The following is a 17,243-nucleotide window of genomic DNA, read 5'->3' as shown; positions in this document are numbered from 1 at the left end:
CCTACCATCGGAATATCTCACTTGAGCCGAGCAAGCATGTTTTCTTAATAGTTTGTTAATATAATGTCAGAACATTTTTCATTTCATCTTGAATTTTCACAGTAATCCAGGTATCACATTTTCACTGCTTTTTTTACTTCCTAAAATAATTGTTTCTGATTCTGTGCATATTACTTGCTTTATATTATGGGAAGGGTCAAATTTAATGTTTTTACAAAGGACAGAAAAATCAACGTGATTTTTCATCTTTGTGTCAAGGAAACTGCATAGCAATTTGTTCACAAATCTCAAAAATTTGTTCTAAAACTAACATTTACCTGTATTGCTATTTACACAGTTTAGAATCGCTAAACACATTTGAGTAGAAATTCTGAAAGAGTCATTCTATCTGCAGCATAAAAGCAGCATGGTAACAACAAACTGGTATTATAACATCATTTCCCCCTTCTTTCTCCTCAGTACAAATCAACCGCTATGTACTTACCAAAAATGCAAGCCTTGTGCATATGCACGCTGACTTTAATGACTGTAACGGGACAAAGATTCTTCTTTTGTTTTCTTGTTCAAGCCTGGTCTCAGAGTGAGTTAGTATTTAGCTGTGTCTTGTCCGTGCTTCTGGCACTGCCCACCAAGCAAGTGGGCACATTTCATCTCAATTACCAATAGAAGATGAATACAGGGCAAAGTGCCTGTGTCAGAGGTTAGAACCATTTAATGGGATGAAATACGAATGAAAATTGGAAAACAATCCAAGGAATCTATAGGAGATGAGAACAGGAGAAACTCAATTAGGGAAAACCATACACTTTCCTCCTTCTGGGCCCTGGTTTCTTTGCACTATTGTAGTTGCTTATTTGGTTATAAATAGGAAAGCAAAGAGTTTATTGTTTCCATTGTGGAGAAAGGTAAGGTGGTTTCAAGGATTTCATTCATGTGCTCCAATGCTTATGTAGCATCCCTATAACCTAATCAACCTAACTTAATTACCTAAGCACTGCATGGTCTGTGATTTCCACCACACTGGTCAAAGGGAAAATAAGTTTAGTGGGATTCATCCTGAAAGGAAACAGTAGTTCTGTAGGGATCTTTTCCCATGGTAAGCTTTTATAAACTTATTATAACGATAGTTAAAATATTTTGGGTCACATACAAGAAAAAACAACAGCACTAAACTTAGACCCCGATCCATCTTCCTTTGTTTGGTCTGTGTGTTGTTTCCATCACCTAGAATGTGTTTTTGCCAAGGGAATAAGTTCAGCTATTTTTGGTATCATACGTGTAGTTATTTGCAAACTCAAAGTGCATTCACTTGAGAGAAGAGTAAGCGAGCTGTGTGCTTTTGTTTTTTTATTAGGAAGTTACTGAAGGCTGTTGCTGTGTGTGGTGGGTGGGTAGGAGATTTGGATCTGGGTGGATGTGGCTTTACTTACAGTTTTCCTATTCTGATATGGAGAGAAATCAAAGAAAGGAGAAAGGGTTCCCTAAATTTTCCCATACTGCAAAATTTCAGCATGAAAAGAGAGAAGTTAGAGTGGGTCTGTCCCAGATTAAGGATTGGACTTTGTACCATCCAGCATTGCTTACAGAGTAAACACATGCGCTTTTGTGAATGGGTGCATGTGGACACACTCTCCAAAGCATTTGCCCCAGTCATTTCACTTTAAAGATTCTTTCTTCAAGACTAACTTCTACAACCTGAAATGGCTTTTCTGAGCACAACACCAAGTCCTAGTCCAAATGAAGACTTGTGTATAGCTGTCCTGTTCAGAGACCCCAGATGTTCCTGGTGCAGAGTCAGAGTTGGTAGGAAATAAGTCTAAATATAAGATTAAAGTATGACTGATATTGACCACATATCCATCTGAAAATGTTCTTACTTGAGCTAAAGGTTATGTCCCGACATTTTATTTTAAAATGCCATAGCACTGTTCAAGGTTGAAGAGTTTGGTTTCCCAGAAAAATTTCAATTTAATGAAAGTTGTGCCTCGAGTAAAGTTTTTCTTTTCAACAAAATTTTCAGCACCATGTCTTTGTGAATAAAGTTTTTTTTTCCATCACTTGTTGCTTAGTCAGATGGTTGAAATGCAATGAGGAATGGTTTAAAGATTTTTTTACTTATGAAGTCAGCTGTTATCTCTATAAATGGTAAATTATAGTATTATTTAAAAATTTTTTTTCCCAACAGTCATACAAATCTTACAAAGATTTATTTAAAAATGTAGCCCTGGTTGGTGTGGCTTAGTTGGTTGGGTATCATCTCATGCACCAAAAGGCTGCTGGTTCGATTCCAGGTCAGGGCACATGCCCAGGTTGTGGGTGATCTCCTGTAGGTGGCATGCAGGAGGCAACATATCAGTGTCCTTCTCTCACATGGATGTTTCTCTCTTTGTCTCTCCTTCTCCCTTCCTCTTGCTCTAAAAATCAATAGAAAAAAATCTTTTTTTAAAAAAAGTAGTCAGAAACTGCTGGTGGGTGGTAATTGGTGCAACTTTTCTGGGACGCAGATAATTCAAATGCTTTTAAAGATGTACGTATCCTTTGACCCATCAATTCTACTTTTAGGAATTTATCCTAAAGAATAATTGGAAAAAGGTCCAAGGTTTTTCATCTAATCATGTTATAATAGGGAAAAATAAAATACAACCTAACAAATGGCCTAGCAAGAGAGGCTTCATTAAATAAATGACAAATATCATACGAGTATTTCAACAAGCATTCACTGAGTATCTAGTGCATCATAGCCATTCCTCTAGGGAACACACAATGATGTAACAGAAAATTCTTACACATAAGAAGCTTACATTTGATTGTGTTGGTGGGCTAGTGGGAAAGTGAGCGTTACTCCACAGTTATTAAAAGCGAATTATATAGTACTATAGTTATCGACATGGAAAAATGTTCAGTATGCAACAGTAAGTAAGGATCTACAATTACAGAGAAACATGCTGTTTTGGGTTGAAAATAATATAGAACAAAGCAATACACCCAGAATAGTAAGTTATTATCTCTGGGTCATTAGATAATGAGGTTATTTTACTTATTTGTGTTGCATATTTTGTTCTACAGTGAAGTCTCAGTTTTTTTAAACACAAAGATTAACCTAGTAACCAGTTCGATTGCTCCAAAAATTCCTGCTCTCCTCTTCCCCCTCCCTTTTCCTCCCCCTTCCCTTCCCCCTCTCATCTATCTGTCTGTCTCATCTATCATCTATCACTGAAGCATGGGAATCCAAAAAAGCTTGCCTATTCCATTGTCTACCGTTGCTATCAGAATCTGTGTCTAGATATCTAACCAAAATCCTGTGTGCTGAAGGTTATGCTCATTTCTTCTAAAGAAATAGAATCTAGCTTCATGGAATAACCTTCTTCTTTTCAGACACTTAACAAAACCACTCTGGACTTTATTTCCTACATTGTCTGACAGCATTTTTTCCATTGCTTTAGGTTTCAACCTTTCTTTCCATTTGGCCGTGTGGCTTCATACCATTGTACCGGGTATGGTGGATATGCAAATTAGCACAGACCACAGAAAAGATTTGAGGCTGGGTTACAGCAAAGAAAAAAAACTGAATGCAAGCTAGATGTGTTGCTCACAGCCTGGTACTGTCTGTCTGCTTCCTGTTTTCAGGCTGTTGGTGCCAGGTGCCAGCTACACACACTAGAATTACTGTAAAGAGAGAACAGGTATGCATGTTGAGTCCATTAAAAACCCGGACAGAAAAGTTTGTCTTAAAAAAGAAATCAAACCCCAAGTGTGTTTACTGAGCCTACAGATCTTCCCTGCCAGGGAGGCTTTGGAGCAGGCAACACAGTTTAGAATTCCTATGTCCTAAACAGACTGGGAGTGCTGTCCATTTTCATTAACTCCACATAAAAGCTTGAATTCAGCCTACAGCCCTTTGTCTTCATTTTATGTGCAGCCCTCCAGCTTTGAGCTTTGTGAAATAACACGGAATGAAGGTGGCTTGCATTCCAGCGCATAACCGTTCCCCACAACTGCATTGTGGGTTTTTCTTCTCCTTCTGCAAAGATGAAAGTTATCTAATCAATAGGAGTAGGCATGAAGAGGAGGGAGACTGAGTAGAACTAAAGCGTCACAGGGTGGATGGGAATCAGTGAATGAGAGACCACGGAGAGAAAGCGCCCTGCTGGTGCTTTATCTGGGGGCCCGAAGGCATTGATTCCCACTACCTGTGGTGTGTACCTATGAGCAGTGCAGCTAGCAAAGGGACAACCCAAACCTGGACATGATTTTTAAGAAAATTGTCTTATCGAATAGGATAATTCACAGATAGAGAGTTAAATTTCAGAGCCAGTTAAATATCAATTCTGCATATACATTATTGAAATTTAAAACAGATGACAAGTTTACTCCACCATTTCATTTTGCCTAGTGATCATAGGATAGCAAAATATCTAGTTGACTCAAGTTTTTTGGGTTTTGTTTGTTTGTTTGACTTTGTTCTGTTTTATTTTTATTTATTTTTTGCTAATGCAGCTTTTGGTCAGGGTGCTTGTCTATAAAGATCCAGACATCCCAACTTGCTTGAATTTACCAAATGTTATAATGTTATTCTTCATTTTTTTATTTATTCAGCATTTATAGTGTTCCAAATTTCTAGCTACCACCCTAGGATAGAGAAAAATAAGACAGAATGGTCCCCTCCCAAAGAAAGCTCTTAGCTGAATGCTGGAGGGACAAAAATAAAGTGCCAAGATAAAGGCAGAAAGGATAAGCCCCTCTCCCCACCTGGCCAGTGAGGGACCCTCTCTGAATCTGAAACCTTGAAACCTGAGGACCACAAAAGGCAGCTTGGGGAGGCAGGGACTGAAGAAGCAGACTTCTTGGCACAAAAGCAAAATAGGGATGGGTATTTAAGGAAGACTCGGTCCACCAATTCACCTGGTCTCAAACCAATTCAACATCTGAGAATCTTTTGAGAAGCTATAAAAGTGGATTCAAAATAATACATGGCAGCAACTTTTAGAAATGGAGGAAGGTAATAAAACTATTGAATTTCCCATTACCAAAGAGCTGATACCAGCCCACTGTGAGGAGCTCATGGGCATGGAATTGCCTTCTTTTTCATGATAATGGACACATGTGGATAGATCAGCAGGCAACTCCTATAATGAAAAGAGTCTGTGGACTGCTATTCACGGATCCAGATTCCAGGCTTGACTTTGTCACTTGATGAGCTGGGCGATTCCCTTAAAATTGCCAATTAAAAAAAAGTACATTAAAGTATATATTTAAATATATATCAAATATGTGATATGTAAAGTACTTAAAAATAGGTAACATCCATAATATGTATACACTAACGTATATTTGAATAATTTTAAATGTCTAAGTGAAGGTCCTGTTCTCTTGCAATTTCTCTACTCACCTTGGCTCACCCCTTTCAGCTCATGTCAGTTATATCATGTGTTTCAAACTCGCATCAGTTACAGAGGTGGCAATAGGGCTGCATGGAGGGACGCTGGTTGGGCTTATGAGGATGAAAAAAATTCCTGTTCTTTCTTAATTATGACCATCTGGTCATAACAGTGATCCCTCTTAAGGCATCAAGAACCTAATACAAGTCCAGGGATTAATAGGCAAAGAAAGAAAAATAGTATCTGTGTGATTCTGCTGAAGGCAAGCAAGGGTTGGCTAAACGTGGTTACAGAGCCCATGAAGGTATTCCGTGTGCTCTCAGCAATGGGGAGTGCTGAGTGAAGGGTGCATGGGGACTCTGCATTTCTCTGCACCTTCCTGTGAATTTATAACGATTTCAAAATTAAAAGTTTACAGATATTTTAAATGCACTGAGAATTAGGAATTGATGTTTGGACTGACTAGAAATAAGAATTAGCTATATATGCAAAAGTAAATAGACTCTATTAAGAACATCTACAAAGAAAATGCCATCAGGATGTTTTTAAAATTGTTTTGTCTTTTTTTTTTTTTTTTTTAACTGCCTCAAAATCCATAATACTGCAGGGTGATTTTCATTATGTTGTAAGCACATGACCCCCAAGGGATTTCCTGAACTATTTGTTGACATGTTGTTTTAGAACTATTGTGGGTGCTCGGGTGTCATTCAAGATGTCATTGAGACCTGGGACATAGCATAAGGGGATATGGCTGGGAAATAGAGAACATGAGTAGCCCAGCATGTAGTAGTCATCTGACTGTGACCAGCCCCATACATTTTCCCTTTCGTTGCAAATATTTAGAGCCTGTTTGATGAGAACAACATACGTATTTTTCCTAATGCTTGTTTTTGAATAAAGAATTATAGTAACATGTGCTTCATGCTGCAATCAAATAACTCCAGTTGAAGCTGTACATGGTTCTTATAAATACGTGCATCCATACATACATACTGTTTATATACCTGCTTATACAATTAAATATTAAGATGCCCAAAGAATTCTGGTCTACCTTTGCCTTTTTTATACAGCAAATAAAGATGAAACAGGAAAAGAAAAATTTTATAGACATAAGCATATCTCAAAAATAAAGAGCATAAAGAATCAAATGTATTTCTAAAGAATTCTTAAACGACATTTTTATAAATATCAGCATAAAATTCGAGCATCTCAATTGAATTCACTTTGAGCATTTCCGTGATAACTGGATATTCTACCTGAATTGTTTCACTGAGCAGCACTACCTGGAACATGCTATAAACTCACTGTGAATGGTGTATTTTTTAATAAGATGTATTACTTGCCCATTTCCACCTCCACTCAATACACATTTGTGGATGGACAGAGGCCATACCCTGTTGATTCAGAAACAGAGATGATGATGAAGAAAGGACTAGAAGCCTACATAGTACATGAGGACAGACTTCTTAGACTGGAGAAGAAAATCCGTGGAAAAGAAAGTCATCTTCTGGTATTTAAGGAGCTGTCACAGGGAACAGTGGAGGCAGACTTGTTCTGTTTTATTCTGCAATGTGAGGGGGCGCAGGTAGAAAAAGCATTTGAAATCAGAGACCAGCATTTGCCTCAGTGTGAAGAATGTCACGTTTGCTGAAACACCCTAGTAAACGGAGAGGGTCCTGTTGCCAGACTGAGAGCAGAGGTTGGTGCCTGGTCCAGGATGTTGTGGGAGGGATGCTTTCATTAGATGGAAGGTTATATTCAGTGCTCTTTGGCGTCCCTTCAGGCCTGATTTGAGTGAGGCTAACTTATCACCGATATAAGCTGACGTACTGCTAATTCAGTGTCAGGACTTACTTCATTCATGAACACAGATTTATTGAGTGCCAGCTATATGCCAGGCACTGTTGTGGGCAGTGAGACTATAATGATTAAGCAAACAGACAGAGACTGTCCTTATAGAGCCTGCACATGGGAGGAGACTGCTTTGTGGAGATCAACACTTCAGCACTGTTTTGGGTAATGGACCAAGAATATTTCATAAGCATTATATTCTGCATATTTTTCTAAATCAAAATAGGCTCTCTTTGCAGAGGATCAGTAGTATTTTGGTGTGTTTTTTTTGTATTCCACAGTGATATACCAAGAAGTACCTTATGATGATTTCTATAGTCAATATGGAGAACTCACATAGGAAAATATAACATTAATTCAGTATTGTTTGCCCAATTAATGACATTTCTCTATCAGAGGAGAAAAAATTTCTTTGGGCACAAAATACTATGCAAGTTTGATATCTGTATGGTTTAATAGTGTTTTGGTTAACAACTGGTCTTAAGTTTGGTAGACCAGGGTTTGAGAACTAAATCTTCTTGTTACTGTTCATTAACCTAATCTCTGTTTTCTTATCTGTAACATGAGGATAAAAACAGTAACTACCTCATGAGTGGTTGGCACTAATAAATGTTTGCTGAATAAGTGAGGGGTTTAGAAAATATAATGAAGAATGCATTTATTTCACCTACTGTAGTACCAGGCACATAATGAATGGGTGTGGAGATGATGGTAGTGATGATAGTAGTTGTAAAACTGTCCCTACTTAGAGGTAATATGGTCACCTATGTAGAAAACTCTATGGAATTTGTAAAAATTCTGTTAAAACTAAGAAATGAGTTTAACGAGGTTATAGGACATAAGATCAACATACAAAAATCATATTTTATATACTTACAACTAACAATTGAAATTAAAATAATAATGTCATTACATAGCATGAAAAACATGAAATACTTAGGAATGATTTTGACAAAAGATGTGTAAGATCTGTATACTAGAACTATAAAGTATTGTTTAAAGAAAGGAAACATAAAAAGGGGAGAAATTTAAGCATCAATAGACTCAAAGTTGCTAAGATGTCAGTTCTGTTCAAAATGATCTAGAGTCAATGAAATTACAATCAAAATCATAATAGATTTTTCTGAATTTTATGTGGATTCTAAAGCTGATTCTATAATTTATATGAAAACACAGAGGATGCGGAATAGCCCAAACATTTTTGAAAAAGAGCATAATAACAAGAGTTATACTTCCTGGTTTCATGACTTACTATGAAACTACATTAACAGTGTGTAATCAGTGTATAGATAGACAAATAGATCAATGGAACAGGATGGAGAGTTCAGAAATAGACTCATACATGTATGATCAATTGATATTTGACAAAAATACAAAGGCAATTCAGCGGAGAAGAAAGGTAGTCTTTTCAACAAGTGGGGCTGTAACAATGAACATCTACATATTAAAAAATGGACATAGACCCATACCTTGAACCATATACAAACATTAAGTCAAAATTGATCATAGATATAAATATAAAACCTAAGATTATTAACTTCTAGACGAAAATATAGGAGAAAATCTTTGTGACCTTAGATTAGGCAAAGATTTTTAGATATACACCAAAAGCATGATTTACAAAAGAAAACTTGAAAACTAGGATATTATCAAAATTAAAAGTTTCTGTTCTTCAAAAGATATTAAGAGAATGAAAAGACAAGCCATATACTGGAGGAAAATATTTGGGAATCATTTATGTGATAAAGGAGTTCTACCCATATATATAAAGAACTCCCCAAACTTAACAAGAAGATACCCAATTTTAAAAATGGATCAACAACTTGAACATTTAACCAGACAAGATATGCAGATGGTAATAAGCACTTTTAAAGATGCTTAAGATGCCACTCCATACCCATTAGAATGTCTAAAATTTGGCAAGTTACCATGCCAAATAAGCCACAGTGAGGATGTGGAACAGCTGGAATACTCCACATTTACTGCTGATGGGAAGGGAAAATGGTGCAGACACAGACCTGCCATGTGCCATGGCCATTCTACTCCTAAGTAATTACTCAAGAGTAATAAAAGTACTTCCATACAAAACTTGTACGTGAATGTTCTTAGCAGCTTTATTTGTAACATCTAAAGACTGAAAGCAACCTAAGTGTCCCTCAAATAGTCAATGTAGTTTTAGTTGTGGTATGCCCATACATTGGAATACTACTTAGAAGTAAAAGGGAAAATGGATGCTGTATTTTTATACAGGGTGGGGCAAAAGTAGGTTTATAGTTGTGAGTACACTAAGCACAGAGCTTATTCTTGTATTATTATTTATTAGTTATTGTATTATTTTCCAAAGAACAACTGTAAATCTACTTTGCCCCACCCTGTATGTACAACATGAGGGAATCTCAAAATAATTATTCTGACTGAAAGAAGCCAAACAAAAAAAGATTACATTGGTATGATACCATTCATATAAAATTGGAGAAAATGCAAATTAATCTGTAGTGACAGGAAGGTAATCTGATGCCTGGAAGTACAGAGAATTGGGAACATTTATAATTGGGATTAAAAGTGAGGAGGATATTTTTAGGGATAATCGTTATGTTTGATATCTTGATTGTGTTAATGGTTTCAGGTAGCAGAACTTACCAAATTGTTTAAACATGTATAGTTTCTTGTATGTCAATTATACTTGAATTTTAAAAAGTAATAAAGGATGCATGGTGGTTGTCACAATGCTAAGGGCTCATGACATGATTTGGCCACTCTTGGGCAACCTCGAAAGTGAGATTTTGCTTGATGGTACAGGTCATGTGGATTTACATTTTCAATTGTGACCATGTAGATCATCATTAGCTGTGAGGGCATAGGAGAAGTGAGGAAATGCTATCACTGGATACTGGTTGTAGTAATATGGTTAATGTGGACCTTTGATGAATCTTATAATGACATTTCAGAGTCACTCTTTTAAATCTGTCCTCAAATTTTGGGGTCATGAGGTGGATGCCAGACACCATGTTTCATGATACTTATTCACACTTCTAGTTAATGAGTAAATATAGCCAGAAGACATGGTTTATCTTAATAAGAGAGAATTCTGATTTCCAAATCACATTTCTGAGCCTTCATTAGAAAATACAGTAAAGTTCCACCCCTATCATTTAATTTCCATTAGTGGATGCCTTTCATCCAAGGATTCTCAAAGTCATTTAGTGTCCAAAGTCTGTGATATACCACCTTTCAGTCTGACAGGTGCAATAAAAGCAAATTAAGTGACTTCCAGGGATCACAGTGCAGTTCTGTGACTGCAAATCTGTGTGCGTGTGAGTGCACGTGAGTGCAGGTGTCGTGGGTAGTCAGGCAAGGTACAAACAACACCAGCTTGCTTGATATTGTTGCTTTGTTCTGTTTTTCAAGTAGGCCAGATATTTTTATGAAAGGGTATGTCATGGGCAAATCACAAAGACTGTGCAAGAGTGCCCCATGACCAGAGAAGAAATAAACATCTAACAGGATAGCCTATCCCAAACTTCTCTTCCCTAAAGAGTGTCCCTTTCTTTGGGGCATGGTTAGTATTCATCAGGCTTTTGGTACTGCTTTTGATTCACATTGATTTATCTTATACTCAGCATCTACTATGTTGCAAGCATTTGGCCAAACTCTTAGCATACATTTAGTTCCATCATCTCTACAACTGAGTAAAATTAGACTTGCTTAGTTTAAATACCTTTTCCAGGGTCAAACAGGTAGTTAAGTAATGGAGTCTGGATTTGAAACTAGAGTATTGGAGGCAGACAGACCTGGGTTTTTCTACAAATAGCTGTGGGACCTTGGGCAAGTTACTTAATTACATTTGAGAATTGATGCCCTCATCTATAAGAGAGCATTATAATATTTACATTATAGGAAAGTTGTGTTGCAAGTCTCATAGCACATCATAGATGCTCAGGAAATGCTATTTCATTTGCCTCCCAACCCCTTCTGGTTCTAGACCCTTTGCCTTCCCCAGTGTGTCAGTCTCAACCACATGGCACCGAGTCCTCCTGGCTGTTGCCTGTGGAGTTATCCACTCAGTGCAGATCTCATGCAAGAGCTGCCTGCTCAAAAGATGGTGAGTCCCTCGAAGACAGAGACCATCTCAGACTTAACTCTGTTCCTCCATTGTCCAGCACAGAGTCAAGTAGATGCTTATGAATTAAATTGACAGGTGTCATTCAAGAAATCCTTTCCAGCACCTTCAGAGCATTTTTTGCAACATATGTCCCACATCCCAGATCCTGCCTGCCTACTCTGTCTTCATTCCAGACACCACTGATTCCCTGTCGTTTGGCCATCATTTGACTTGAAGAGCTCCAATCCCCCTGGGTGGTAGCACAGCCCGTGTCTGTGTGGTGTTGCATGGCTGTGACTACTGTGAGTGATCCACTAAGCTGGCTATGGTTTTGTGATGGGCCTGTGCCCACCCTGCAGATGTTCTCACATCTGGACAGGTGTCCTGCTCTCAGAGCCTTCTCTGGACCTTAATGTTTTGTTGATATTCTACCCTGTCTCAATCCAGTTTATAAGGCTGCCTGTTACTCATTCAGTCAATGGACATATAGCCTCATGTTTGCAATGATTTTTTAATAATATTTTTATCGATTTTAGAGAGAGGAAGGGAGAGAGAGAGAGAAACATAATGTGAGAGAGAAACATCAATCGGTTGCCTTCCACATGCTCCCTGACCAAGGATCGAACCCACAACCTGGGTATGTGCCCTGACCAATATTCAGACCCACCACCTATTGGTGTATGAGATGACACTTAAACTAACTGAGCCACCCTGGACAGAGCAATCTTTTTTTTTTCTTTTCCTATTTTTCTTCTTAATCTAGTATCTAGTGTCTCCTCTTCCAATGCCATATTGGCATTTCTGACTTCCAGGTATCATCCATGAACCTATAGGAATCCATTGTGTTCTATGTATTTCCATTGAAAATATTTAAGGTTCTTTTGCCACATGGCATAACACTGTGCATGGTTCTTTGGTGGATAACTTTGGAGCTGAAAAGTCAGCATCAGTTGGGGTATTGCCTTTGAAGAGTTTAGCTCTTCTGAGATTTAGGCAACTGAGTATTCCAGCCTAATTGTTTCTGGACAGATGCCCTCCTCCCTCTCAGTTGCTATACTTGGCAATCTGCTTATGCAGGGTCTTTAGGCCAAATTATATGCCTAATGTAGTCCAACGTCCGACAGGAATACAAAAGCTAGAGAATTCAGGTCATAACTGAAGGATTGTTTCTTGACTAGGGTATCACATGAATTCCATGCCTTCCATGGGTATCCTGACTATTTAGAGTGTTTGTAAGCTGAGCCCCAGAGTTTCCCCATCGCAGTGGAAATGTTCCTGTCCCTGTACTCAGTTTCTGAAGCCCAGTGATTTAAGTGAAAGCTGTGAAGACACTGAAGAGCACTGTCTTCTCTGGCTTTTCTGGCAGACACCTGATTTCCTGTTGGCACTTATTTCATCCATGAAATGAGAAAAGGTGGGAGGGAGAAGATTGGGCATTTTTCTGCTCCTAATTTTGAATAATTGTCCATGAGTGTCTCTCACAGTGTCTCAGAGCTTATTTATGGCTCTCTGTAGTGTTCTTCATGGGGCTGGAGCGCATTCAGACAGTGTGTTGGCATGTCTTCTCCGATTGTTTGGAATAACTGTGATATTAGAGTTTCAGGAAAATAGTATGAAAAAGGCTTCATCTTTGCATGTTAAGTATTTTTTATCCTAACAGTCAAAAGAACATTTGAAAGGCCTTTTTCATTTTTGTGAATGAACACATAAAATAATTTACCCTGAGAGAGCTTTTTGTTGCATAGGAAATCAATTCAATATCAGGTCAAATTGAGATATTGACCCACTATTGCTTTAATTTCCCATGCAACATGGGAAGTGTTTTGACCTCTGCCCCACTCTTTTCCCATTGCTTCCAATTGTCTCTTCTCTGTTGTGCTTGCATGTATTGAGATCCTGCCTATCCCTAAAATGCAAATAAAGTATTTGTGAATGTAATTATAATTTTCAAACAGTAGATGTACTCATTAATATGGTTTTGCAGAAAATAGTTTTCTTATGTGAGAAGAAACATCTTAATGTAATCTTGTATTCTGGATTTTTTTTTTTTACATGCCAAGATGACTTAGCACAGCCCTCCTTCCTGAATTTGGGAAGATTTACTTCAGGTCTTCCAGTTTCATGGTAGCAATCATGCTCTCTCTGTTTTCTCCTAGGGGTCATCTCTACTGCAGACATTCTGGATCGAGAGACAACAGGGTCCTACTGGCTGACAGTGTATGCCACAGACCGGGGGGTAGTTCCACTCTATTCCACTATCGAAGTCTACATCGAAATTGAGGATGTGAATGACAATGCCCCGTTGACCTCCGAACCTATTTATTATCCTGTCGTCATGGAAAACTCTCCCAAGGATGTATCTGTCATTCAGATTCAGGCTGAGGATCCTGACTCTAGTTCCAATGAAAAGCTGACATACAGGATTACAAGTGGAAATCCTCAGAATTTTTTTGCCATCAATATCAAAACAGGTATGGAAGTGCTCATATGACTTTTTAAAATTGGTATTCCAATTTTTAAATCCATCAGCCTGACACTTGCTTACTTTTATTATTTTATTTATCCCCTTATTTATTTTATTGTGTGGAGAACAGCATCCTTCTCTCTGGGGGGCAGTTTCTGAAAAGCTGAGCGTCCTACTGTCTGGTTAATGTTTTAATTTCAACTGATACCAAGGTGAAGTGATCTAATAAAAATTAAAGGCTTTCATAGAAAGCCTTAGATTTGCTTTGCTCAAAATAATAAAAAGTGGTTTCCAGGATACTCAGAGGGCCAACTGCCGCCTTTCTGTTTCTTGGGAGAGAGTAACCCGGCCATGGGTAAGCTGGCTGTGGCACCCTCCTTCTCAGAACTCCCCTGTTGCTTGGTTTTAGTCCAGCTTGCTATATATGATCTCCTTAAATCCTTAACTTTAAGCTTCAATTTTTATTTCTCTGTGTGATTCCTGTGCCCACCTGTCAATGAAGTGTCAATGTTTAGAAGACCTTGTGGTGTCTCCATCTTTACACAGAGTATACAAAATTTTAATTTTCTGGCCTTTTGCTCAAAACATTTCTAGAGATCATAATGAAAACTTAATTTTTTGAGTAAGGATCAGAAAGGGCAGGTGTGGAGTTTGGTTGGACGCATTCTGAGACAAGTACGTATACTGGAGAGTGCTTTGTAGAGTGAATCTTGGTTTTTTGCTTTCTTGTGATTTGCTTCTTCTAGGTCTTAACACAGAAGTAAAACTCTCAGTGAGAGTTTGTGATGGATAAAGTTTTAATTAATTGAAGTTTAGAAGAATGTAAAAATAAAAGATACTATTGCTATCTTACCCTGGGCAAGTGAGTTGATACTGGTCAAAGTTAGCATAGGTTGGTATTTGTTGTTGTGGACATGCTCAAGTTTCCAGTCAAACTGCTGATCATGTTGATAGTTATTTCTCTTGCCTATGTTTGTTTAAGTAGAAACATATAGCTGACCCCAAGCATTTTATAATGTGAGGTTCCCATTAACATAATTTGAAGAGAATGCCAAGTTTTTTGGGAAACTATTGATTTTCTCTAATTATGATCGAATCAGTCATTTTGTTAAGCAGAGTTTAGCATTCTAACAGTGTTGAATCAAGATTTGAATTGCATTGCATTATAAGACAAAGAGTGGTCATCAGCTATCAGTTCTGACAGAGGCCTGCTTGAACTTGAAGGAGAAGTCTCAGAGATTTGGAGCTTAGCCCAACCTTTCAGAGCCCCATTAAGTAGGGAAAACTGCTCCTGCACATGAAGAACCCCTGAGCTGTGCTGAGAAAAGGCCATCCTGATTCACTTTCTTGCTATAATAAAGAGCTCCATGTAATACATTGACAGAGTAATGGATTCAGATACTTTAGAAGGTTGGGAGAGAGAACAGTGACAAAAAGAAGTCACCGTAAAGAGGTTGAGCACACAGACATCTTTACATTTCACAGCCCCTGTGGAATCTGAGACCTCAAGTCAGATTCTGCACCTCCGCCTTGATTTCACTGCCTCTTGATCACTAACAGTGAGCCCAGCACCCTCTGTATGATACTTTAAAAGACACTGCAGAAGGGCACTTTCAACTGAAAATAAAGGAAGCATGAATGTCCCAGGGGACAACTGGGGTTGGATGTGAAGAACATAGACTGTATGTTATGTGCAGAGAACGTGTAGACTCATGTAAATAATGCTGTCTTTCATACAGCTTTTAAAAGTTTGCACATGAATGGTAAGAAAGTATTGTGTTCTCACAATTTTGCCTGCCTTGCCTAGTAAGATCCTTAATCATATTTATAATTTCTCTGTTCTTGCCATAGATTTTTAAAAGCATTTGTGCCAGGAATGACATTTTAGAGTAACTTTTTAAATTGCCTACAATAAATATATAGCATATTTTATCATTCTCAGACACACGATAAGAAAACACCGGATATCGTGTATTCATTTGTTCGGTCACCAAGCATATGTTTTGCCTACTAGTTTACAAACAAGATCTAATAAATAGAGTCATAAACTTAAGATAGGGTCCAATTTTTTCAGGGACCCGAGCACAAAGGAAATTAAAATAATTAACAAATACATATATATATTACAATAAAAGTGCAATAGTTTATTATGGTAGAGAATTTCACTCACGATGAGGTTGGGGAGGGGGATGGTCAGAGAGTCCTTCATGGAGGAGGTAACATTTGAGATTAGAAGTATTGTGTTTCAAATCCTTGAGCTGCACTCCTCACTGAGAAACCAGAAAGCATAAACTATATCAGACAGCTTCACCAGCTTCGTGAACTTGGGAAAGTTATTGTACTCTCTGAACTTCAGCGTTCAGTGAGAGAGGATTGTTGCAAGGACTATAGGAGCCCTCGTGTGAACTGCTTTGCGCAGTGCCTGGCACAGTGAAGCTCCGCAGAGCGGGTTGAGAGCCCATCCTCACTGTTCTCACTCTGATTGTAGGCATGTCATTTAATCTCCTTGGACTTCAGATTCTTATCTGGAGGACAGGAATGACCCTCCTTACTTCACAGGGGTTGTCATGAGAGACCGAATGCCACGCTGTGTTTGAGGGCTGCCGGTAAACTATAAGCTCTGTAAGAATCGTGTTTTAACTCTGCCTGTTTCTATTGCGATCCGCAGAACCACAAGCCTGGTGTAATTTTGTTAAGCTTGTGGCCCTAAGTATCACGATGCCTAGGGAGTAACTCTCAGCCAGCTCAGCCAACTTTCTAAAGAGACACTTTCATTTTTGGCATTTCTTCCTATCTCTCTAAGATCATCTGCCTGAAATAGCTATGTTAATGTAACATTTTATAGTAATGAAGCTGGAGATGTACCTACCCAGTATATTTAGGAAAGATTTGTGCTTTAGATTCTTTTCAACTAAAAATTGGATGTAGACTCTTTAAAACTGACCTATCATTCCTTCCTCTGTGTTAGAGCTGAAATTTATAGAGTTTTCTTTTGTTTTGGCAATGTGCTACATAATAAATAAAGATTAAAATGATTAACGCAAAGTCAAATAATATCGATAATTATGATCCACAGCGCGCAGCAGTGAACAGATGTCCTGGACCCAGGAAGGGAAAGAGATTTCTGTATTGAACACTTTGTTCTCTCTCCAAAGAACTGTTTGATTTTTTTCTACCAGATTTGAAATCACGTCGAATCAGTAGTCTATGGACCTTCTTCAGTAATTCCTGTGGCTTAAGAAGAAAAACAAAAGCTGTAATGCTGTGAGGTCCTTTCTGGCCTGTACAGAAAACGTTTGATTAATTCCAGGCTGAGCAGTTGAATTCAATCAAATGCAGCCTCCTTGCGTGTGCAGGCATTCACCAGGCAGTAACTAGAGCCCTATCCGTGTGTCCTGTACAGCAGACACCCAACAGACAGGTGTGCACTTGCCTCTCTGGGTGAGCA

General features: G+C 38.2%; 1 protein-coding gene across 1 annotated transcript in view; it reads left to right on the top strand.

The window, feature by feature from the left end:
• FAT3 (FAT atypical cadherin 3) overlaps positions 1-17,243 on the top strand; it is a 607,947-nt gene that overhangs the window by 264,396 nt on the left and 326,308 nt on the right. The window contains exon 3 of the mRNA XM_087821612.1: positions 13,488-13,802. Coding sequence (XP_087677738.1) covers positions 13,488-13,802 — 315 coding nt within the window. The remainder of the gene's footprint in view (positions 1-13,487; positions 13,803-17,243) is intronic.

Source organism: Miniopterus natalensis, chromosome 11, assembly GCF_054644295.1.
Source record: "Miniopterus natalensis isolate mMinNat1 chromosome 11, mMinNat1.hap1, whole genome shotgun sequence".
In the NCBI taxonomy this organism is placed as follows: Eukaryota; Metazoa; Chordata; class Mammalia; order Chiroptera; family Miniopteridae; genus Miniopterus; species Miniopterus natalensis.
This window is presented reverse-complemented; position numbering and strand designations above follow the sequence as displayed.